The sequence below is a fragment of the Taeniopygia guttata genome, chromosome 30 (genome assembly GCF_048771995.1).
Source record: "Taeniopygia guttata chromosome 30, bTaeGut7.mat, whole genome shotgun sequence".
NCBI lineage: Eukaryota > Metazoa > Chordata > Aves > Passeriformes > Estrildidae > Taeniopygia > Taeniopygia guttata.
The window spans coordinates 527,231-551,000 of NC_133055.1; the positions used below are offsets into that span (position 1 = coordinate 527,231).

The 23,770-nt window shown below is 50.7% G+C and overlaps 1 protein-coding gene across 3 annotated transcripts; it reads left to right on the plus strand.

Annotated features, from left to right (window-relative positions):
• The first annotated feature begins 239 nt into the window (after positions 1 to 239).
• On the plus strand, positions 240 to 23,463 carry TYK2 (tyrosine kinase 2). 3 transcript variants are annotated; one of them, XM_041711787.2, is made up of 24 exons: positions 240 to 354; positions 1,605 to 1,790; positions 3,246 to 3,369; positions 4,025 to 4,169; positions 4,463 to 4,626; positions 4,775 to 5,144; positions 6,835 to 7,014; positions 7,946 to 8,103; positions 9,314 to 9,437; positions 9,519 to 9,711; positions 9,788 to 9,894; positions 10,242 to 10,424; positions 11,460 to 11,547; positions 12,419 to 12,546; positions 13,410 to 13,545; positions 15,225 to 15,376; positions 16,047 to 16,197; positions 17,512 to 17,609; positions 17,870 to 18,062; positions 18,229 to 18,347; positions 19,002 to 19,174; positions 20,104 to 20,221; positions 20,311 to 20,421; positions 21,662 to 23,463. In XM_041711787.2, exons 1-24 carry the CDS (start codon positions 297 to 299, stop codon positions 21,794 to 21,796), a joined length of 3,594 nt encoding a protein of 1,197 aa, XP_041567721.2. In that variant the 5' UTR covers positions 240 to 296; the 3' UTR covers positions 21,797 to 23,463. The 3 variants fall into 3 exon arrangements, 2 of the variants coding, with proteins under 2 accessions (XP_041567721.2, XP_072776094.1); XM_072919993.1 differs by having other exon boundaries at positions 20,314 to 20,421; XR_012052291.1 differs by lacking the exon at positions 21,662 to 23,463 and having other exon boundaries at positions 18,159 to 18,347; positions 20,311 to 20,324.
• Positions 23,464 to 23,770: the final 307 nt, after the last annotated feature.

The window sequence follows — 23,770 nt, forward strand, 5'->3', positions numbered from 1 at the left end:
GGGTTTAAATCCAGCTGTGCCTGTGGGTTCAAATCCAGCTGTGCCCGGGTTCAAATCCAGCTGTGCCCCTGTTCAAATCCAGCTGTGCCCGTGGGTTTAAATCCAGCTGTGCCCCCCCAAATTATGTTTCCAGCTGTTCATCAAGCCCCGCCCACTTTACTGTCAATCATGAGGCTCCGCCCACTCATTGCCTACATAACCCCGCCTCCTCCCGCCCATCAGCCAATCAGCTCATTTCTGCGAAGCGTGGGCGTGGCCTAGCGCCGGCCAATGGCAGCGCGCGTCTCTCCGGGCCAATGGGAAGCGGCGGCTCTGCGGGGCGGAGGGAGCCGGAGCGGCGGCCGGGCCGGGCCGGTACCAATGGGGGGGACCGGGAGGGGGGGGAGCCGGTACCGACCCACGGACCGGCGGCTACCGCGGGGATAACGGGGGGTTGGTACCAACCGGGAGGGGGGAGAGGCTCGGTTCCTACCGGGAGGGGCGGTGCCAACCGGGGGTGGGCCCGGAACCGAGGCTGTGAATGGCCGGGGGTCGGTACCAAGCGGGGCGGGCGGGGGGAGAGGGGGGCAAGGGACGGTACCAACCGAGGGTGGGGGGGGGGAGTCTCCTGTGAGGGACTGAAATGGGTCAAAATCCACCCGAAAATGGGTCAAAATCTACCCGAAAATGGGTCAAAATCTACCCGAAAGTGGGTCTAAAATTCACACTGAAAGGGGGCAAAAATTCATCCGAAAATGGGTCAAAAATTCACCCTGAAAGGGGTCAAAATCCACCCTGAAACTGGTAAAAAAAGCGCCAAATTTTCTTGGGATAAACTGGTAAAAAAGCCAAATTTTCTTGGGAAAAACTGATTAAGAAGCCAAATTTTCGTGTAATAAATTGATAAATAAGCCAAATGTTCCCAGGATAAACTGGTGACAAAGGCGCCAGATTTTAAATTTTCCTGGGATAAACTGAGGAAAATGGCGCCAAATTTTCCTGGGATGAAGTGGTAAAAACCCCAAATTTTCCTGGGTTAAACTGATAAAAAACCCAAATTTTCCTGGGTTAAACTGGTAAAAAACCCAAATTTTCCTGGAATAAATTGATAAAAAAGCCAAATTTTCCCGGGATAAACTGGCAAAAAAGGAACCAAATTTTCCTGGGAAAAACTGAAAAAAACCTCACATTTTTTGCCGTTTTTGGGCCCAAATCCCGTTTTTTCGCCCCAAAGCCCATTTTTTTTCGCCCCAAGTCCCGTTTTTTTGCCCCAAATCCCATATTTTTTGCCCCAAATCCCGTTTTTTCGCCCCAAATCCCGTTTTTTTCTCCCCAAATCCCATTTTTTTTGCCCCAAACCCCATTTTTTTGCCCCAAATTCCGTTTTTTTGCCCCAAATCCCATTTTTTTGCCCCAAATTCCGTTTTTCTCGCCCCAAATCCCATTTTTTTTGCCCCAAATCCCGTTTTTTCGCCCCAAATCCCATTTTTTTCACCCCAAATCCCATTTTTTTGCCCCAAATTCCGTTTTTCTCGCTCCAAATCCCATTTTTTTTTGTCCCAAATCCCATTTTTTTTGCCCCAAATCCCGTTTTTTCGCCCCAAACCCCGTTTCTCGCCCGGCAGGTGCTGCGATGCCGCTGTGCCGGCGCGGCGCGGCGGCCGAGGCCGAAGGCTGCGCGTTCCCGGCCGGCTCGGGGCTGAAGGTGCTGCTGCACTGGAGCGGCGACGAGGAGCGGCAGCGGTGCCGCGTCTACGGCGGCGGCAGCCGCAGCGCCGAGGAGATCTGCATCGAGCTGGCCCGCGGCATCGGTGAGCGCCGCGCTGCCGGGAGAGGAACACCGGGAATCCACGGGGAAAACACCGGGAATTCACGGGGAAAACACCGGGGATTCACGGGCAAAACACCGGGAATTCACGGGGAAAACACCGGGGAAAACACTGGGAATTCACGGGGAAAACACCGGGAATTCACGGGGAAAACACCGGGAATTCACGGGGAAAACACCGGGAATTCACGGGGAAAACACCGGGAATTCACGGGGAAAACACCGGGAATTCACGGGGAAAACACCGGGAATTCATGGGGAAAACACCGGGGATTCACGGGGAAAACACCGGGAATTCACGGGGAAAACACCGGGAATTCACAGGGAAAACACCGGGAATTCACAGGGAAAACACCGGGGAAAACACCGGGAATTCACGGGGGAAACACCGGGGAAAGCACCGGGAATTGCCAGGGAAAAGAAACACCGGGAATTGCCAGGGAAAACACCAGGAATTCCCAAAGAAAACACCTGGAATTCCCTGGGAATGCCAAGGAAAACATCGGAAATTGCCAGGGAAAAGAAACACCGGGAATTACCAGGGAACACCAGGAATTCCCGAGGAAAACACCCGGGAAAACGCCAGGAATTCCCAGGGAAAACACCAGGGAACACACCAGGAATTCCCAGGGAAAACACCAGGGAACACACCAGGAATTCCCAGGGAAAACACCAGGGAACACACCAGGAATTTCCAAAGAAAACACCTGGGGATTCCTGGGGAAAGAAACACCAGGAATTGCCAGGGAAAACACCAGGGAAAACACCAGGAATTCCCGAAGAAAACGCCAGGGAAAACACCAGGAATTCCCAAGGAAAACACCAGGGAACACACCAGGAATTTCCAAAGAAAACACCTGGGGATTCCTGGGGAAAGAAACACCAGGAATTGCCAGGGAAAACACCAGGGAAAACACCAGGAATTCCCAAAGAAAACGCCAGGGAAAACACCAGGAATTCCCAGGGAAAACACCAGGGTAAACACCATGGAACACACTGGGAATTCCCAAGGAAAACACCCGGAATTGCCAGGGAAAAGAAACACCAGGAATTCCCAGGGAACACCAGGAATTGCCAGGGAAAACACCAGGCAAAACACCAGGGAACGCCAGGGATTCCCGAAGAAAACACCAGGAATTCCCAAAGAAAACACGGGGAATTCCCGGGATTCGGGGTGGGGAGGGATTCCCGGGGAAAAGAAACACCGGGAATTGCCAGGGAACACCAAAGAAAACACCAGGAATTCCCAGGGAAAACACCAGGAATTCCCAGGGAACAAAGCTCCTGTAATTTCAGTTTTTTGGTAACAAAGCCCCTGGAATTTCAATTTTTTGGTAACAAAGCTCCTGTAATTTCAGTTTTTTGGTAACAATCCCCCTGTAATTTCATTTTTCGGGCACAAACCCCTGCTCCCAGCCTTTTTTCCCATTCCTGGCAGGAATTACCCCGCTCTGCTACAGCCTCTTCGCCCTCTACGACCCCCAGAGCCGTCTCTGGCTCCCGCCCAACCACCAGTTCCACATCGGGCAGGACACCAACGTCAACCTGATCTTCAGGATGAGGTGAGCTTCGGATGAGGTTTTCCAAGGAAATCCCTTGGAAAATAAAGTAAAAAAAACAACCAAATTTTCCCAGGATAAACTGGTAAAAAAACAACCAAATTTTCCTGGGAAAAACTGATAAAAACCCCAAATTTTTTGCCCTTTTTTTGCCCCAAATCCCATTTTTTTGCCCCAATTCCCTTTTTTATTTGCCCCAAATCCTGTTTTTTCGCCCCAAATCCCATTTTTTCCCTTGGAATTTTCCTTGGAAATCCCAGATTTCCTTGGAAAAACCGCTCCCACCCAAAGGAGGGGAACGCTGGGCTTGGCTTCTCCGTCAGCATGTAAAAATCCATTTGTTTATTCCCGATATTCCTCCCCAGCGTCCCTCCCAGAGGTTTTTGGGATCAGCAGCGAGTCCATGGGAAAAAAAAAAATTTGGGAAAATCTTTAAATGATCCCATTCTGGAGGCAGGAAGAGGCTGCTGTCCTTCATTCCCAGCTGGGATTCATTCCCTGTGCTCAAATCCCAATTTTTTTAAAGCACGTGGACGGTTCTCCAACCATTCCAATAAATTTTATTCCTTAAAAAAACCCCAAATTCACTGATTTGAGCCCAAAACGTGACTCCCAGCACGAGGCCAACCCCTCTCCTCCTCCTCTCTCCCCGTTCCAGGTTTTATTTCCGGAATTGGCACGGGATGAACGACAAGGAGCCGGCGGTTTTCCGGAACGTTCCGCGGGCGGGGGATTCTCCCGAGGAAAAACCTCCCGGAGGAGCTTTGCTGGACAGATCCTCCTTCGAGTACCTGTTTGAGCAGGTAACGGGGTAGGATCTGGGGGAAAAATTGGATGATTTTCCTCACTTTTCCATCCCCAGGGGTTTCTTTAAGGATAAAACCCCGCCCTGAGTTTTCCCTTTGGAAAGGTTTTTATCCTGCTGGGGTTGGAGCTGGGTGGGATTCCAGAATTCCACGGGATAATTTTCCCTTTTTAAGGGATTTTTATTCATGGTTCCACCTTTTAAATGAGAAAAAAAAAAAAAAAAAGGGAAAATCCTTGTGGAAATCGCCTCAGGGCTGAGTTTTAGCTGTGGTTATTTCACATTTAACAGGGAAAATTCGAATTCATCAACGACGTCGCCTCCCTGAAGGATTTCCAGAGCGAGACGGAAATCCAGAAATTCAAGAACGAGAGCTTGGGGATGGCTGTGCTCCACCTCTCCCACATTGCCCTAAAAAAGGGCATTTCCCTGGAGGAAGTGGCCAGGAAATACAGGTAAAATTTCTGCTTTTCCAAAGGGCTTTTTCCTCATTTTCCGCCGGTTTTTTAGACTCATTTTTTTGCAATTTTTCCGTTGCATCCCAAGCTCTTCCTGCACCTCTTCCCGACAATTCCCCCCACACACCCTTTTTTTTTTTGGCAGCTTCAAGGACTGCATCCCGCGCTCCTTCCGCCGCCAGATCCAGCAGAACAATTTCCTGACCCGGTTCCGGATGAAGAACGTCTTCCGCCGCTTCCTGCGGCGTTTCCAGCGGCACACGGTGGCCGCCGGCGGCCTGACGGAGCGGGACGTGATGTACAAGTACCTGGCCACGCTGGAGCAGCTGGCTCCCCGCTTCGGCAGCGAGGTTTTCCCGGTGATTTCCCTGGAAACGGCGGCCGAGGGCGAGACGGGGCCGCCCGGAGCCGCCGGGAGCCGCGCGGAGCCGGAGCCGCCGAGGGATCGGCCGGTCACTCACCACGTCCTGGTCACCGGCACCGGCGGCATCCAGTGGAGGCCGGTGGCCGGAGAGGTGGGTTGGGATGGGGTGGGTTGGGATGAGATGTTCCTGCCCCAAATCCTGTTTTTTTCCTTGGTTTGGGATGAGCCGTTCCTACCCCAAATCCCACCTTTTTCCTTGGTTTGGGATGAGCCATTCCCATCCCAAATCCCATCTTTGTCCTTGGTTTGGGATGAGCCGTTCCTGCCCCAAATCCCGGCTTTTTCCTTGGTTTTGGGTGGGTTTGGGATGAGCCACTCCCATCCCAAACCCTGTGTTTCTCCGTGGGTTTGGGATGAGCCATTCCCATCCCAAATCCTGTCTTTTTACTTGGTTTTGGGTGGGTTGGGATGAGATGTTCCTGCCCCAAATCCTGTTTTTTCCTTGGTTTGGGATGAGCTGTTCCTGCCACAAATCCTGTTTTTTCCCTTGGTTTGGGATGAGCCGTTCCTGCCCCAAATCCTGTTTTTTTCCTTGGTTTGGGATGAGCCGTTCCTGCCCCAAATCCTGTTTTTTCCCTTGGTTTGGGATGAGCCGTTCCTGCCCAAAATCCCGTCTTTTTCCTTGGTTTTGGGTGGGTTTGGGATGAGCCATTCCCATCCCAAATCCCGTTTTTCTCCATGGATTTGGGATGAGCCATTCCGACCCCAAATCCCCTCTTTTTCCTTGGTTTTGGGTGGGTTTGGGATGAGAGGTTCCTACCCCAAATCCTGGCTTTTTTCCTTGGATTGGGATGAGCCATTCCCATCCCAAATCCCATCTTTGTCCTTGGTTTGGGATGAGACATTCCTGCCCCAAATCCCAGTTTTTTCCCATCCCAAATCCCTTATTTTTCCTTGGTTTGGGGTGGGTTTGGGATGAGCCACTCCCATCCCAAATCCTGTGTTTCTCCGTGGGTTTGGGATGAGCCACTCCCATCCCAAATCCTGTGTTTCTCCGTGGGTTTGGGATGGGCCATTCCCATCCCAAATCCTGTTTTTTTCCCACCCCAAATCCTGTATTGTTCCTTGGTTTGTGGTGGTTTTGGAATGAGCCATTCCCATCCCAAATCCCGTTTTTCTCCGTGGATTTGGGATGAGCCACCCCCATCCGAAATCCTGTGTTTCTCCGTGGGTTTGGGATGGGCCATTCCCATCCCAAATCCTGTTTTTTTCCCACCCCAAATCCTGTATTGTTCCTTGGTTTGTGGTGGTTTTGGGATGAGCCATTCCCATCCCAAATCCCGTCTTTTCCCCATCCCAAATCCCATCTTTTTCCCATCTCAAATCCCGTGTTTTCCCTTGGTTTGTGGTGGGTTTGGATGAGCCATTCCCATCCCAAATCCCATTTTTTCCCTTGGTTTGGAATGAACCATTCATTTTTTTCCTTGCTTTGTGGTGGGTTTAGGATGAGCCATTCCTATCCCAAATCCCATCTTTTTCCCATCTTTTTCCCATCTTTTTCCCATCCCAAATCCCATCTTTTTCCTTGGTTTAGGATGAGCCATTCCCATCCCAAATCCCATCTTTTTCCCATCTCAAATCCCGTGTTTTTCTTTGTTTTGTGCTCCTTGCTTTTGCCCGCCTTCTTTTCCCATTTTTCCCACTTTCCCACCCAAACCCACCCCACTCCATCCCCTTCTCTCCCCTTGTGCCTTTTCCCCGTGCTCCATCTTGCCCCGGCACTCCCCCAACCCTTCCCAGCGGCCGGAAAATTCTGGAATTCTCCTCTTTGCTCCCCTCAGAGCACGGAAAGCTTCTCCCAGCGCGGATATTTTGGGAGAAAAAGCCGGAAAAAGGAGCCGGAGGCGGCTCCGGAGCAGAGCGAGCCCCCCTGGCGCCGTTTCTGCGATTTTCGGGAAATCACCCACGTGGTGGTCAAGGATGCCAGGATCAGCATCCACCGGCAGGACAACGAGTGCCTGGTGCGTGGCCACGGATTCCTCCTGGTTTTTAGGGTTTTCTGGGGTTTTTTAGGGTTTTCCGGGGTTTTTTTAGGGTTTCCCATGGGTTTCCCATGGGTTTTTTAGAGCTTCCCATGGGTTTCCCATCGGTTTTTTAGTGTTTCCTGCAAGTTTCCCAAGGGTTTTTTAGGGTTTCCTGTGGGATTTTTAGAGTTTCCTGCAGGATTTTTAGGGTTTCCCGTGAGTTTCCTGTGGGTTTTTTAGGGTTTCCTGTGGGATTTTTCAAGTTTCCCGTGGGTTTCCCATGGATTTCCCGCAGGATTTTTCAGGTTCCTCGTGCATTTCCTGTGGGTTTCCCGCAGGGTTTTTCCGGGTTCCCCGTGCATTTCCCATGGATTTCCCATGGGTTTCCTGTGGGGTTTCAGGGTTTCCCGTGGGTTTCCCATGGGTTTTTCTGGGTTCCCTGTATGTTTCTCATGGATTTCCCATGGGTTTCCTGTGGGGTTTTAGGGTTTCCCATGGATTTCCCATGGGTTTCCTGTGGGGTTTTAGGGTTTCCCGTGGGTTTCCCGTGGGTTTTTCCGGGTTCCCTGTACGTTTCCCATGGATTTCCCGTGCGTTTCCCGTGGGATTTTAGGGTTTCCCGTGGGTTTCCCATGGGTTTTTCCAGGTTCCCCGTGTGTTTCCCATGGATTTCCCGTGGATTTCCCGTGGGATTTTCCGGGTTCCCCGTGCGTTTCCCATGGATTTCCCATGGGTTTCCTGTGGGGTTTTAGGGTTTCCCATGGGTTTTTCTGGGTTCCCCGTGCGTTTCCCATGGATTTCCCGTGGATTTCCCATGGGTTTTTCCGGGTTCCCCGTGCATTTCCCATGGATTTCCCGTGGATTTCCCGTGGATTTCCCGTGGGATTTTCCGGGTCCCCGTGCTCACCCCGTGCTCTGTCCCTCCCAGGAGGTGCTGCTGCCCAGCCCCGGCAGCGCCCTGGCCCTGGTGTCGCTGGTGGACGGATATTTCCGGCTGACGGCCGACTCCAGCCATTACCTGTGCCACGACGTGGCCCCGCCGCGGCTGCTGCTGAGCATCCACAACGGCATCCACGGGCCCATGCAGTGAGTGCGGCTTCCCTGCGGATCCCCCGGATCCAGGGAGTCATCCCGGAGCTGCTCCGTGTCCTCGGGGTGCTCCCGTGGTGTTCCGTCTGCTTTGGGCTGATCCCGATCCATTCCATCTGCTTTGGGCTCATCCCAATCCATTCCCTTTGCTCCATCCCAATCCATTCCCTTTGTCCCATCCCAATCCATTCCCTTTGCTCCATCCCAATCCATTCCCTTTGCTCCATCCCAATCCATTCCCTTTGCCCCATCCCAATCCATTCCCTTTGCCCCATCCCAATCCATTCCCTTTGCCCCATCCCAATCCATTCCCTTTGCTCCATCCCAATCCATTCCCTTTGCTCAGGGCTCCATCCCAATCCATTCCCTTTGTCCCATCCCAATCCATTCCCTTTGCTCCATCCCAATCCATTCCCTTTGCTCAGGGCTCATCCCAATCCATTCCCTTTCCTCACGGCTCATCCCAATCCATTCCCTTTGCCCCATCCCAATCCATTCCCTTTGCCCCATCCCAATCCATTCCCTTTGCTCCATCCCAGTCTATTCCCTTTGCTCCATCCCAATCCATTCCCTTTGCCCCATCCCAATCCATTCCCTTTGCCCCATCCCAATCCATTCCCTTTGCTCAGGGCTCATCCCAATCCATTCCCTTTGCTCCATCCCAATCCATTCCCTTTGCTCCATCCCAATCCATTCCCTTTGTCCCATCCCAATCCATTCCCTTTGCCCCATCCCAATCCATTCCCTTTGCTCCATCCCAATCCAATCCCTTTGCTCAGGGCTCATCCCAATCCATTCCCTTTCCTCACGGCTCATCCCAATCCATTTCCCTTCCTCACGGCTCATCCCAATCCATTCCCTTTGCTCAGGGCTCATCCCAATCCATTCCCTTTGCTCCATCCCAATCCATTCCCTTTGCCCCATCCCGATCCATTCACTTTGCTCCATCCCAATCCATTCCCTTTGCCCCATCCCAATCCATTCCCTTTGCCCCATCCCAATCCATTCCCTTTCCCCCATCCCAATCCATTCCCTTTGCCCCATCCCAGTCCATTCCCTTTGCTCCATCCCAATCCATTCCCTTTGCCCCATCCCAATCCATTCCCTTTGCTCCATCCCAATCCATTCCCTTTCCTCACGGCTCATCCCAATCCATTTCCCTTCCTCGCATCCCAATCCCAACCCGCCCCTTCCCTGCCTTTTCCAGGGAGGAGTTTGTTTTTGCCAAGCTCCGCCGGGAAGAGCCGGAGGAAGGGCTCTACATCCTCCGCTGGAGCGTCCTGGATTTCAACCGCATGATCCTCTCCGTGCTCAAGAGGGGCCACCAGCAGGTAGGGAGCGCAGAATTCCCGGGAATTGCCAGCTCTGGAATGACCCGGGAGCCCCGTGGCTTCAACTCCTGGATTTTCCAGGCTCCTGGGACGCCGGGAGCCTTCAAGTTCCGGCAATTCCGCATCCAGAAGAAGGGAGACTCCTTCGTGCTGGAGGGCTGGGATCGGGAATTCCCTTCCCTGCGGGAGCTCCTGGACGTGCTCAAGGGCTGCACCCTCAAATCCGGCGAGGAGAACTTCACGGTGAAGAGGTGCTGCCCGCCCAAGCCCGGAGGTAGGACGGGGATCGTGCCGGGGATCGGGAACGGGTGGATCCGGGAGCTCATGGGGCCCGTCCCCTCTTTTCCCAGAGATCTCGGACCTGCTGATCACACGGAAGGAGAAGGATAACGGGAAGCAGATCCTGAACCTCACCCAGCTCAGCTTCCACCAGATCCGCAAGAACGAGATCACCCAGGTGCCGCTTTCCGGGGGTTTTCCCTGCTCAGGTTCCTGGGGTTTGCCGGGGGGAGTGGAGGAACCTGCTCTGGCTTCTCGGGTTCCTGGAATGGTGGATGAAGCCTCTCGGAGTTTTTGGGATTCTCAGCCTCCCAGGGATTCCCTCCAGATCCCAGGATCCCAAAGCCAGCCAGCGGGATGGATTTGCTGTTTCATCCCTTCCCTTTCCAAGGAAAAGAGATGGAAAATTCCCCTTGGAAGCGTCCTTCTCCCACATTAGGAGGCGGAGGGAATCCGGGGAGGGATCCAGGTGAGGATTCCCAAATTCCCAGCGTCCGAAGCTCCCGCTTTTCCCCGTTTTCCCAGCGAGCCCACCTGGGCCAGGGCACCCGGACCAACATCTACGACGGGGTCCTGAGCGTCTGCGGGAATTCCGGGAACAACAACGACGACGAGGCCGAGTATTTTTCCACGGAGCAGAACAACAACGGGAGGGAGATGCACGTGGTGCTCAAAGTCCTGGACCCCAGCCACAGGGACATCGCCCTGGTGAGCCCTTCCCGGGCCGGGAGAGCCGGGATCGGGGCGGGAAACACGGATCCGGGGGGTGGGAGAGGGATCCAGGGGGTGGGAGAGGGATCCAGGGGGCGGGAGAGGGATCCGGGGGGTGGGAGAGGGATCCGGGGGGTGGGAGAGGGATCCAGGGGGTGGGAGAGGGATCCAGGGGGTGGGAGAGGGATCCGGGGGGTGGGAGAGGGATCCAGGGGGTGGGAGAGGGATCCAGGGAGTGGGAGAGGGATCCAGGGGGTGGGAGAGGGATCCAGGGGGTGGGAGAGGGATCCAGGGGGTGGGAGAGGGATCCAGGGGGTGGGAGAGGGATCCAGGGGGTGGGAGAGGGATCCAGGGGGTGGGAGAGGGATCCAGGGAGTGGGAGAGGGATCCAGGGAGTGGGAGAGGGATCCAAGGGGTGGGAGAGGGATCCAGGGGGTGGGAGAGGGATCCCAGGGAGTGGGAGAGGGATCCAGGGGATGGGAGAGGGATCCAGGGGGTGGGAGAGGGATCCAGGGGGTGGGAGAGGGATCCAGGGGGTGGGAGAGGGATCCAGGGGGTGGGAGAGGGATCCAGGGGGTGGGAGAGGGATCCAGGGAGTGGGAGAGGGATCCAGGGGGTGGGAGAGGGATCCATGGGGTGGGAGAGGGATCCAGGGCTGGGATGTGACCCCAAAAGGGCTGGAACACGGCCCAGAGGGTTGGAATGTGGATTTGAGGGCTGGAATTCAGCGCCAGGGGCTGGAATTCAGTTCCAGGGGCTGGAATATGGATCCAAGGGCTGGAATATGGATCCGAGAGCTGGAATAAGGATCCGGGGTTGGAATTTGGCTCCCAAAGGGCTGGAATGTGGATCCATGAGGGCTGGAATTTGTCCTGGCTTTTGATCCTGGAATTTGGCTCCCCAAGGGCTGGAATTTGGCTCCCCAAGGGCTGGAATTTGGCTCCTCAAGGGCTGGAATTTGGCTCCTCAAGGGCTGGAATTTGGCTGGAATTTGGCTCCCGGGATCCCCCTGCCACCCCTCTGTCCCCACAGGCGTTCTTCGAGAGCGCCAGCCTGATGTCCCAGGTGTCCCACGTCCACCTGGCCTTCGTGCACGGCGTCTGCGTGCGCGGCTCCGAGAGTGAGTGCGGCTGTGCCCCAAATCCTGCTCCTGTGGGATCCCCGAGCCTGTGGGATCATCCTGTGGGATCCCCAATCCTGTGGGACCCCAAATCCCGTGGGATCATCCCGTGGGATCCCCAATCCTGTGGGATCCCCAATCCTGTGGGATCCCAAATCCCGTGGGATCACCCCGTGGGCTCCCCGCTCCCGTGGGATCATCCTGTGGGATCCCCAATCCTGTGGAATCCTCGCTCCCCTGGGATCACCCCGTGGTCTCCCCGCTCCCGTGGGCTCCCCGCTCCTGTGGGATCATCCCGTGGGATCCCCAATCCTGTGGGATCCCAAATCCTGTGGGATCATCCTGTGGGATCCCAAATCCCGTGGGATCATCCCGTGGGATCATCCTGTGGGATCCCCAATCCTGTGGGACCCCAAATCCCGTGGGATCATCCCGTGGGCTCCCCGCTCCCGTGGGATCATCCTGTGGGATCCCCAATCCTGTGGGACCCCAAATCCCGTGGGATCATCCCATGGGCTCCCCGCTCCTGTGGGATCATCCTGTGGGATCCCAAATCCCGTGGGATCATCCCGTGGGATCATCCTGTGGGATCCCAAATCCCGTGGGATCATCCCGTGGGCTTCCCGCTCCCGTGGGATCATCCCATGGGCTCCCCGCTCCTGTGGGATCATCCTGTGGGCTCCCCGCTCCCGTGGGATCATCCTGTGGGATCCCAAATCCTGTGGGACCCCAAATCCCGTGGGATCATCCCGTGGGATCATCCTGTGGGATCCCCAATCCTGTGGGATCCCAAATCCCATGGGATCACCCCGTGGGCTCCCCGATCCCGTGGGCTCCCCGCTCCCGTGGGATCACCCCGCTTTTCCCGCAGACATCCTGGTGGAGGAGTTTGTGGAGCACGGGCCCCTGGACGTGCTGCTCCGCAGGGAGAAGGGCCGGGTCTCCGTGGGCTGGAAAATCACCGTGGCCAAGCAGCTGGCCAGTGCCTTGAGCTACCTGGTAATGGAATTCAGCTTTAAAACCCTTCATTATCAGGAATTCCAGCTGGGAATTCCCATGGATATCCCTCACTGCCTTCCCTCCCTTTTTTCCTTCATTTACCCAGGGTATTTATTTTTTTTTTCAGGGCCTAATAAGCTTTATTTTCCTTTTAACCCTAAATCCCCATGATTTTAAAACCTTTTTACTATCGGGAATTCCCATGGATATCCCACAGTTCCTTCCCTCCCTTTTTTCCTAGGGGATAATCCCATTTTTAGGGTCATTCTGCCCTTCCTGCAGCCCATTTTTGATCCCTCTCTGCTTTTCCAGGAATTCCAATCCTCCATGGATTCATTTTGGAGCTGGGAAAAGCCAGGGATGAGGATGGGATTCTGAGCAGGGCTTTGGGAACAGGGCTGGAAAATCCCTTTTATCCTTTTTATTCCCTGTTTTGGGTTGATCTCGGAGCAAAAGCCCAAGAAAATTCCAGCCAGGAATTCCAGATTTTTGTTTTATTATCCAGAGGCTTCACCTTGCCCTGTGGAGTTGCTGGGATTTTTCCCAATGTTTTATTTTTTTCTGGGATTGTTTTCCAGTATTCACTTATTATTTGGGATCTGTTGGGATATTTGCAGTTGGGAAAATGAATACGGGAACTTTATTATGGGGAAAATTATTATGGGAATTTTAATGTTATTATTATTATTATTATTATTATTATTATTATTATTATTATTTCCCATATAATTATTATGGGTAAATTCATTATTGGGAAGTAATTTATTATAAGAAAACAGTAAAGTATTGACAATAAATAAAAAATAATTGATTTTTAAACATTTTTTTTTTAATTTCCCAATAATTTTTTTTCGTTTTCCCAGGAGGACAAGAACCTGGTGCACGGGAATGTGTGTGCCAAGAACATCCTGCTGGCCAGGAAGGGGCTGGAGGAGGGATCCCTGCCCTTCGTGAAGCTCAGCGACCCCGGGCTCAGCTTCGCCGTGCTCTCCCGGGAAGGTACCGGATTCCCGGGGGAAAAATCCGGGGGGAAAAATCCCGGGGGGAACGGGGAAAAATCCCTGGAGGGAATGGGGAAAAATCCTGGGGGGAATGAGGAAAAATCCCGGGGGGAACGGGGAAAAATCCCGGGGGGAACGGGGAAAAATCCTGGGGAAGATGGGGAAAAATCCTGGGGGGAATGGGGAAAAATCCTGGGGGAACGGGGAAAAATCCCTGGGGAGAACGGGGAAAAATCCCTGGGGAGAACGGGGAAAAATCCCTGGAGGGAATGGGGAAAAAATCCTGGGGGGAATGGGGAAAAATCCCGGGGGGAACGGGGAAAAATCCCGGGGGGGAACGGGGAAAAATCCCTGGAGGGAATGGGGAAAAATCCTGGGGGGAATGGGGAAAAATCCCTGGGGGGAACGGGGAAAAATCCCTGGAGGGAATGGGGAAAAATCCCTGGGGGGAACGGGGAAAAATCCCTGGGGGGAATGAGGAAAAATCCCTGGGGGGAATGGGGAAAAATCCTGGGGGGAATGGGGAAAAATCCCGAGGGGAACAGGGAAAAAATCCAGATTATTTTTCCACCTTTTCCCCAAAGATTCCCACAGCTTGTGGCCAGAGCTCTTTTCATAGGGTGCTCGCAATTTTCCAACAGGAATTTTCCCAATATTTGGGGTTTTAATACGGGAATTCCATATGGTTTGGTCCCCAAGCTGCTGTCAGGGGTGATGGGATGCCTGGGGTGCTTTTACCATCAGCTGTCCCCCTTGTAAATCCCGTATTTTGTCCCTTTAAAATGCAGAATTTTCTATCTGTAACATCCTGTATTTTATGCCTTTCATATCCCTTATTTTTCTAATTGATATTCTGTATTTTACACAGTATTTAATATTCTAAATTAGTTTAAATTAATATATACATTATATATTATGTATTTGTTTATTATATTATTATATTTAATATATAACATTATATTAATATAATATAATAATATATAATATTACACTATGTATATATATTACATTTATATATAAATATATATGTTATATATAAAATATATATTACAATTATATATAAATATACAATTTATATATAAATATATGTTATATATAAAAATGGATTACATTTATATATAAATATATATAATATACATTATATATAATGTATAAATATGTATTGTATTTATATACAAATACATTTATATATAAAATATCTATAAATAGGACTATATTATATATTATAATATACACTTTATATACATTTAATTTTTATATAAATTTTTATATATGTATATATATCAAAAATATATATAAATATCAGAAAATCATAATATTATATATTACTATATTGTTATATTTGTATATATATTTAATTTATATATAAATTTATATAAATTCATATCTAAATTAAAGGTGCCCTTCACCTTTAACGTTTTACATGTAACAACACCCCGAACACACTTCTTTTCATTATTTATTAATTCATAATAAATTAATTAATTTTCCTTTTAACTTTTTAAAACCCTTTTACTCTCAGTAATTCCATCTGGGAATTCCCGTGGATATCCCGCAGTGCCTTCCCTCCCTTTTTTTCCTTCAAGTATTTCTTCCTTCATTAATTAATTTATTATTAATTAATAAATAAACGAAAGAAATAATTACAATACTTTCGGGGCGGGATGTGCCCCTCAGAGCGCGTGGACAGGATTCCCTGGATCGCCCCGGAATGTGTGCGGGACGTGGGGAACCTCAGCCCGGCCTCGGACAAGTGGAGCTTTGGGACGACGCTGCTGGAAATCTGCTTCGACGCCGAGGTGCCGCTGAGGGAGAGAACCCCCTCCGAGGTGATTCCTGCTGGTTTCGGGGTGTTGGGATGGGTTTTGGGGTGGGGTTTGGGGTTTGGGGGTGAGATTTGGAGTTTGGGCTGGGTTTGGGGGGTGGATTTGGAGTTTGGGCTGGATTTGGGGGGCAGGTTTGGAGTTTGGGCTGGATTTGGGGGTGGGATTTAGAGTTTGGGCTGGATTTGGGGGGCAGATTTGGAGTTTGGGGGTTGGATTTGGAGTTTGGGCTGTATTTGGGGGTTGGATTTTGAATTTGGTCTGGATTTGGGGGTGGATTTTGAATTGGGGCTGGATTTAGGGGGCAGATTTGGGATTGGAATTTGGAGTTTGGGCTGGATTTGGGGGGCAAGTTTGGAGTTTGGGGGTGTGATTTGGAGTTTGGGGCTTGGATTTGGAGTTTGGGCTGGATTTGGGGGTTGGATTTTGAATTTGGGCTGGATTTGGGGCTGGATTTTGGATTTGGGCTGGATTTAGGGGGCAGATTTGGAGTTTGGGCTGGAGTTTGGGGGTGGGATTTGGAGTTTGGGGCTTGGATTTGGAGTTTGGGCTGGGTTTGGGGGTGGTATTTTAAATTTGGGCTGGATTTGGGGGCAGATTTGGAGTTTGGGGGTGGTATTTGGAGTTTGGGCTGGATTTGGGGGCTGGATTTGGAATCTTTTGGGATTTTCTGCAGAAGGAGCGATTCTACGAGAAGAGGCACCGGCTGCCGGAGCCGTCCTGCCGCGAATTGGCCTCGCTGATCTCCCGGTGCCTCAACTACACCGCGGTGGAGCGGCCGTCGTTCCGCACCGTGCTCAGGGAGCTGACCCGGCTGCAGCCGCACCGTGAGGGAACGGGGAAAAATCCTGTGGGGATGGGGAAAAAAATCCTGAGGGGAACGGAGAAAAAATCCTTGGGGGAAAGGGGAACAAATCCTGAGGGAAAAAATCCTGGGGGGAAAGGGGAAAAATCCTGAGGGAGAACGGGGAAAAATCCTGGGGGTACGGGGAAAAAATCCTGAGGGGAAAGGGGAAAAATCCTGAGGGGAAAGAGGAAAACTCCTGAGGGGAAAGAGGAAAAAATCCTGAGGGGGAACGGAGAAAAAATCCTTGGGGGAAAGGGGAACAAATCCTGAGGGGGAACGGGGAAAAATCCTGGGGGTACGGGGAAAAAATCCTGAGGGGAAAGGGGAAAAATCCCAAGGGGAAAGAGGAAAAAATCCTGAGGGGAAAGGGTAAAAATCCTGAGGGGAAAGGGTAAAAATCCTGAGGGGAAAGGGGAAAAAATCATGAGGGGAAAGGGGAAAAATCCTGAGGGGAAAGGGGAAAAATCCTGAGGGGAAAGGGGAACAAATCCTGAGGGGAAAGGGGAAAAATCCTGAGGGGAAAGGGGAAAAATCCCGGGGGGAAAAGGGAAAAAGTCCTGAGGGGAAAGGGGAGAAAATCCTGGGGGGAACAGGGAAAAAATCCTGAGGGGAAAGGGGAAAAATCCTGAGGGGAAAGGGGGAAAAGTCCTGAGGGGAAAGGAGAAAAAATCATGAGGGGAAAGAGGAAAAATCCTGAGGGGAAAGGGGAAAAATCCTGAGGGGAAAGGGGAACAAATCCTGAGGGGAAAGGGGAAAAATCCTGAGGGGAAAGGGGAAAAATCCCAAGGGGAAAGAGGAAAAAATCCCAAGAGGAAAGGGAAATAATCCTGAGGGGAAAGGGGAACAAATCCTGAGGGGAAAGAGGAAAAAATCCTGAGGGGAAAGGAGAAAAAATCATGAGGGGAAAGGGGAAGAATCCCACGGGGAAAGGGGAAAAATCCTGAGGGGGAACGGGGAAAAATCCTGGGGGAACAGGGAAAAAATCCTGAGGGGAAAGGGGAGAAAATCCTGAGGGGAAAGGGGAAAAATCCCGAGGGGAAAGGGGAAAAAATCCTGAGGGGAAATGGGAAGAATCCCAAGGGGAAAGGGGAAAAATCCTGAGGGGGAACGGGGGTGAGGGTCCTGGATTGGGGAACCGAGAAAAATCCTGGGATTCTGTGGAGGAAAGGGGCGTGAGGGAGCTGAGCCGGCTGCAGCCACTCTGTGAGGGGCAGAAAAAAGGGAAAAATTCCTGGGAAAATCCTGGGGGAAAAGGAGGAAAAGGGAAGCCAGGAAAACCCGCGGTCCCTCGCAGACCTCGTGGACGTCACGTCGGTGAACCCCGACTGCCCGGTGTCCGATCCCACCGTCTTCCAGAAGCGCTACCTGAAGAAAATCCGGGAGCTGGGGGAGGTCAGTGACTTCTGGGCAAGCTGGGAATGTTCCTTTCCCTCTCTACATCTGAAATTCCACTCTTCAACCTCCTCTCCTGGCGGATTTCCCTGGCTGGACCAAAATTCCACCTTTTAATCCTTATTTTCACATTTTAACCTGTTTCCCCTGCTGATTTTCCCCTCCATTTCTGAACTTTGTTGACCCCTTCTGGATCCTCCCAGCACAGGGAAGCCCCAAAGCCTTTCCCCACCACATCCTGAAAATTTTTCCTTCTCCAGGGCCACTTTGGGAAGGTGAGCCTGTGCTGCTACGACCCCACCAACGATGGCACCGGGGAGATGGTGGCGGTGAAATCCCTAAAATCTGGGAGCAGCCCCCAACTCCTGAGCTCCTGGAAGAGGGAAATCCAAATCCTGAAGACCCTGTACCATGAGAACATTGTCAAGTACAAGGGCTGCTGCAGCGAGCAGGGTGAGGGGAAAACCCCTGGGATTTTCCAGTGGATCAGCCATGGAGAGCTTAAAAAAAAAAACCCAATTCCCACTTTTTTTTTTTTTTTTTGGCCAGGAATCGCTGTCCTGGCAGGAATTTGGGGGTTCTCAGGGGTGGTCCCCACATTCCCACCTGTCTGTTGCAGGGGACAAGGTGGTGCAGCTGATCATGGAATACGTCCCGCTGGGAAGCCTCCGGGAATTCCTGCCCAAGCACCCCCTGAGCCTGTCCCACCTCCTGCTCTTTGCCCAGCAGATCTGCGAGGTAAGCCCGGAATGGGGCTGGATCCCAAAAAAATGGGATGAGTCCCAAAAAAAATGGGGTTGGAAGAATCAAAAAATGGGGGTTACAGCCACAAAATCCGGCTGAATTGGCAAAAAAATGGGGTGGGAACGTTTGGAAATGGGGCTGAATTCCCAAAATGGGACTGAATTCCCAAAATGTGGCTGAATTCCCAAAATACGGGAGTGGATCCTTTGGAAATGAGACTGAATTCCCAAAATGGGGCTGAATTCCCAAAATGTGGCTGAATTCCCAAAGTATGGGAGTGTATACTTTGGAAATGAGGCTGAATTCCCAAAATGTGGCTGAATTCCCAAATTTTGGGGGTGGACCCTTTGGAAATGAGGCTGAATCCTAAAATGGGGATGAATTCCAAAAATGGGGTAGATTCCCACAAAAACCCCCGAAAACACCTCACAGCTCCCCCAGAAATGCCTCAAACCCCCCCAAAACTGCTTCCAACCTTCAGGAATCCCCCCCAAATCTAATTTTTCCCCCGTTTTTTCCCCATTTTTTCCTGTTTTTTTCCCGTTTTTTCCCCATTTTTCCCCATTTTTCCCCGTTTTTTCCCCATTTTTTCCCCATTTTTCCCCGTTTTTTCCCCATTTTTTCCCATTTTTCCCCCGTTTTTCCCAGGGCATGGCCTACCTGCACTCCCTGCACTACATCCACCGGGACCTGGCCGCCCGGAACGTGCTGCTGGAGAACGAACACGTGGTGAAAATTGGAGATTTTGGGCTGGCCAAGGCCGTCCCCGAGGGCCATGAGTATTACCGGGTGCGGGAGGACGGCGACAGCCCCGTCTTCTGGTGAGAATTTGGGAATTTGGGAACCCAAAATCCCAAAATCCCGGATCTGTCAGCGTTCAGGAGCACAAATAATCACGGGATATAATTCTATGTTTTATTGAGAGCTCTGGGAGTCAGGGGTGAAGACCCAAATCTGACTCCCACACGGCTTTCGAGCTGAACATATTTTATATTTTACCATTATATAGCTTACATATTAATTATTCAACTTATATTTTTTTATTGTATACATTGGCTTTTCCCTAGGGTATAACCAGCGTTCAGAAACACAAATAATCACAGGATATAATTTTATGCAGATGCTTTTATTGATTCCTGATTTGGGAATCAGGGGTCCGGACCCAAATCTGACTCTGACACGGCTTTCGAGCCAAATTCCAAATTTATATTCTGTCCTTATATAACTTACATATTAATTATTAAACTTATATTGTTTTAACTTACATATTAATTATTAAACTTACATTGTTCTATTGTATACATTGACTTTATTCAATCCGAGTTTCTCGTGATCTTTCTCAAGCCCCTGACCACAGTTTCTCATGATTATTCTTACGATTAAACAGTAATTATATTTAATTGCTAAACAATCATCACATCTAACAATTATATAATTTATTATCTACTAGCTACACAGGTGCAGCTCTAGCACCTACATGTACCCAGGGTATTTATTTATTTTATTTTTTCAGGTCCTACTAAGCTTAATTTTCCTTTTAACCCTAAATTCCCATGATTTTAAAACCCTTTTATTATCAGTAATTCCAGCTGGGAATTCCTGTGGATATCCTGCAGTGCCTTCCCTCCCTTTTTTCCTTCATGTACCCAGAGAATTTTTTTTTTTTTCAGGGCCTATTAAGCTTAATTTTCCTTTTAACCCTAAATCCCCATATTTTAAAGCAATTTTACTATCAGATCTGTAATTCCAGGTACGCCCCAGAGTGCCTCAAGGAATGTAAATTTTATTATGCCTCGGATGTTTGGTCTTTTGGGGTGACCCTCTACGAGCTCCTGACCCGCTGCGACCCCGGGAGCAGCCCCCCAGCCGTGAGTCCTGGGAGAATTTGGGGCTTTTTGGGTTGAAATCGGGGTTTTTCTCATGGTTTTTGGGTGTTTTGGTTTTTTTTTTGGCACAGAAGTTCCTGGAGATGATCGGGGCCACGCAGGGGCAGATGACGGTGCTGAGGCTGATCGAGCTCCTGGAGAGGGGAAAGAGGCTCCCCATGCCCAGGGATTGTCCCTGCGAGGTGGGAAACGGGGAAAAACGGGGGGAAAATGGGGAAAAATGGGGGGAAATGGGGGAAAATGGGAGGGAAAGTGGGAAAAATGGGGGGGAAATGGGGGAAATTGGGGAAAAATGGGGGGAAAATGGGGAAAAATAGGGAAAACTGGGGGGAAAATGGGAGGGAAATTGGGAAAAATGGAGGGAAAATGGGGGAAATTGGGAAAAATGGGGGGGAAATGAGGGGAAAATGGGGGAAATGGGGGAAAATGGGGGGAAATGGGGGAAAATGGGAGGGAAATTGGGAAAAATGGGGGGAAAGTGGGGGAAATTGGGGAAAAATGGGGGGGAAATGGGGAAAAATGGGGGGAAATGGGGGAAAATGGGAGGGAAATTGGGAAAAATGGGGGGAAAATGGGGGAAATTGGGGAAAAGAGGGGGGAAATGGGGGAAAATGTGGGAAAACGGGATAAAAATGGAAGGAAAATGGGGAAAATGGGGGGGAATGGGGAAAATGGGGGGGAAATGGGGAAAATGGGGGGGAATGGGGAAAATGGGGGAGAATTTTGGAAAAAATGGGGAAAAGTGGGGAGAAAATGGGGAAAAATGGAGAAAATTAGGGGAAATGTGGAGAATGGGGAAAAATGGGGGGAATGGGGAAAAGCAGGGAGAAAATGGAGGAAAATGGGGAAAATGGAGAGAAACGGGTGGAAATGGGGAAAATGGGGGGAAATGGGGGCAAATGGGGAAAAGAGGGGGTGAAATAGGGAAAACGGGATAAAAATGGAAGGAAAATGGGGAAAATGGGGGTAAAATGGAACAAATGGGGGAAAATGGGAAGGGAAAGAGAAAAAGGGAGAGAGGGACGAGGAAAGTGGGGAAAAGGGGGATAAATGGGAAGGGAGAAAGGAAAATGGGGAGGGAAGAGGGAAAATGGGGAGGGAAGAGGGAAAATGGGGAGGGGAGATGGAAAATGGGGAAGGAAGAAGGAAAATGGGGAGGGGAGAAGGAAAATGGGGAGGGGAGATGGAAAATGGGGAAGGAAGAAGGAAAATGGGGAGGGGAGAAGGAAAATGGGGAGGGAAGAAGGAAAATGGGGAGGGAAGAGGGAAAATGGGAAGGGAAGAAGGAAAATGGGGAGGGAAGAAGGGAAATGGAGAGGGAGAAGTGAAATGATTCCCACAGATTTCCCCGAGATTCCCCCAGAATTCCCAGGAATCCCCCCAGAATTCCCGGAATTCCCAGGGAATTCCCGCTTTTCCCAGGTGTTCCGGGTGCTGCAGCTGTGCTGGGAGGCCGAGGCCTCGTTCCGCCCGGCCTTCCCCAACCTCGTCCCCGTCCTGCGCCGCTTCCGGGAGAAATACCGGGCCCAGGCGGCCTCGGTCTTCAGCCTCTGCTGAGGGGAATTCCCAAAAATCCATGGAATCGGGGGGGAAACGGCCCAAAAAATCCATGGAATGGATGGGAGAAACGGCCCAAGAAATCCATGGAATGGCGGGCAAAAAATCCCATGGGATGGGGCAAAACACCCCAAAAAATCCATGGAATGGAGGGGGAAAAAATTCCATATAATGGGGGGGAAACACCCCCAAAAATCCATGGACTTAGGGGGAAACGGCCCAAAAAATCCATGGAATGGATGGGGGAAACGGCCCAAAAAATCCATGGAATGGCGGGCAAAAAATCCCATATAATGGGGGGGAAACACCCCCAAAAATTCATGGAATGGAGGGGAAAAAAATCCCATATAATGGGGGGAAACGGCCCAAAAAATCCATGGAATCGGGGGGGAAACGGCCCAAAAAATCCATGGAATGGACGGGGGAAACGGCCCAAGAAATCCATGGAATGGAGGGGGAAAAAATCCCCTATAATGGGGGGGAAACACCCCCAAAAATCCATGGAATTAGGGGGGAAACACCCCAAAAAATCCATGGAATGGAGGGGAAAAAAATCCCATATAATGGGGGGGAAACACCCCCCAAAATTCCATGGAATTAGGGGGGAAACATCCCAAAAAAATCCATGGAATGGCGGGCAAAAAGTCCCATGGAACTGGGGGAGAAACATCTCAAAAAAAATCCTTGGAATCGGGGAGGAAATCCCCCAAAAATCCATGGAATGGACAGGGGGAAAATCCCAAAAATATCCATGGAATTGGGGGGAAATCCCAAAAAGATCAACGGAATATAGGGGGAAAATTCCATGGAATGGGTGAAAAAAAACAACCCAAAAAATCCATGGAATGTGGGAAAAAACCCAAAAAAATCCACAGAATGTTGGAAAAAAAACCCAAAAAATCCATGGAATAGGTGGAGAACACCCAAAAAAATTCCATGAAAATTAAGGAAAAACCCCCAAAATTCAATGGGAGCCCAATTCCGGACACGAATCCCCCAAAATTCCGGATTTCCTCCCAAAATTCTGGATTTTTTTCCCACCAAGAACTGTGAACGAGGCTCTGGGGACGGCGATTTTGGGGTGAAAGAGGGGGAATTTGGGAATTTCTGGAAGTTTTGCCTTATTCCCACTGCTCTCCCCAAAAATTTGGGGTTGGGGATTAAAAAAAATTTCTTTTTTTGTTTTTTTTTTTCTTTTGGAGGGTGGGGGGAGGGGCTGGACCTCCTTCCTCCCCCACCAGGATTTTGAGGCCTTTTCCCAAAAAATAAACCAAAAAAAAAGGGAATTCCACAAAAAAAAAAAAAAATCCAAAAACCGAACCTGGCACTTTATGGGGATTTTGGGGAATTCCCAAAAATGCCTTTTATTTATTGCCTGCTGTGCCCTGGGGGGATTTTGGGGAAAATCCCTGGGAATTTGGGGCTTTGGGATTTGGGGAATTTTGGGGGAAATCCCCGGGAATTTTGGGTTGGAATTTGGGGGTTCCTGAGGAGATTTTGGGGGAAATCCCCGGGAATTTGGGGTTGGAATTTGGGGTTGGAATCTGGGGGTTCCTGAGGGGATTTTGGGGGAAATCCCCTGGAATTTGGGGTTTGGAATTTGAGGGTTCCTGGGGGATTTTGGGGGGTCCAAAATGTCCCGAAATAAAGGATGGAAAAGGCTCCGATTTTGGGGTCTCTTTGGGTTATTTTTGGGTTATTTTGGGGTCTCTATTTGGGTTATTTTTTGGTCTATTTAGGATATTTTTTGGGGTTTTTATTTGTGGTTTTTTGGGTTATTTTGGCTCTTTTGGCGCCCTTTCAGGCCATCCAACGGCCCAACCGAACCAACCAATAGCAACCCGCCATCTTGGGGGCTCGCCCTCCTCCACCCAATCCCATCCGCGGACACAACACCCCATCCCTCCCACCCAATCACAACCTCCGTCCCATCCTTAGCCTTTCCCCTCACCGCCCAATCCCCGCGTGGGATAC

What these genes read in the sequence shown, in the direction of transcription:
- TYK2 (XM_041711787.2), top strand. Translation starts at nt 297, where the DNA reads ATGGGAAGCGGCGGCTCTGCGGGGCGGAGGGAGCCGGAGCGGCGGCCG. An exon ending in GCGGCGGCCGGGCCGGGCCG is followed by an intron (nt 355 to 1,604) that starts GTACCAATGGGG and finishes CTCGCCCGGCAG; the next exon opens with GTGCTGCGATGCCGCTGTGC. An exon ending in GACCCGGCTGCAGCCGCACC is followed by an intron (nt 16,198 to 17,511) that starts GTGAGGGAACGG and finishes GGTCCCTCGCAG; the next exon opens with ACCTCGTGGACGTCACGTCG.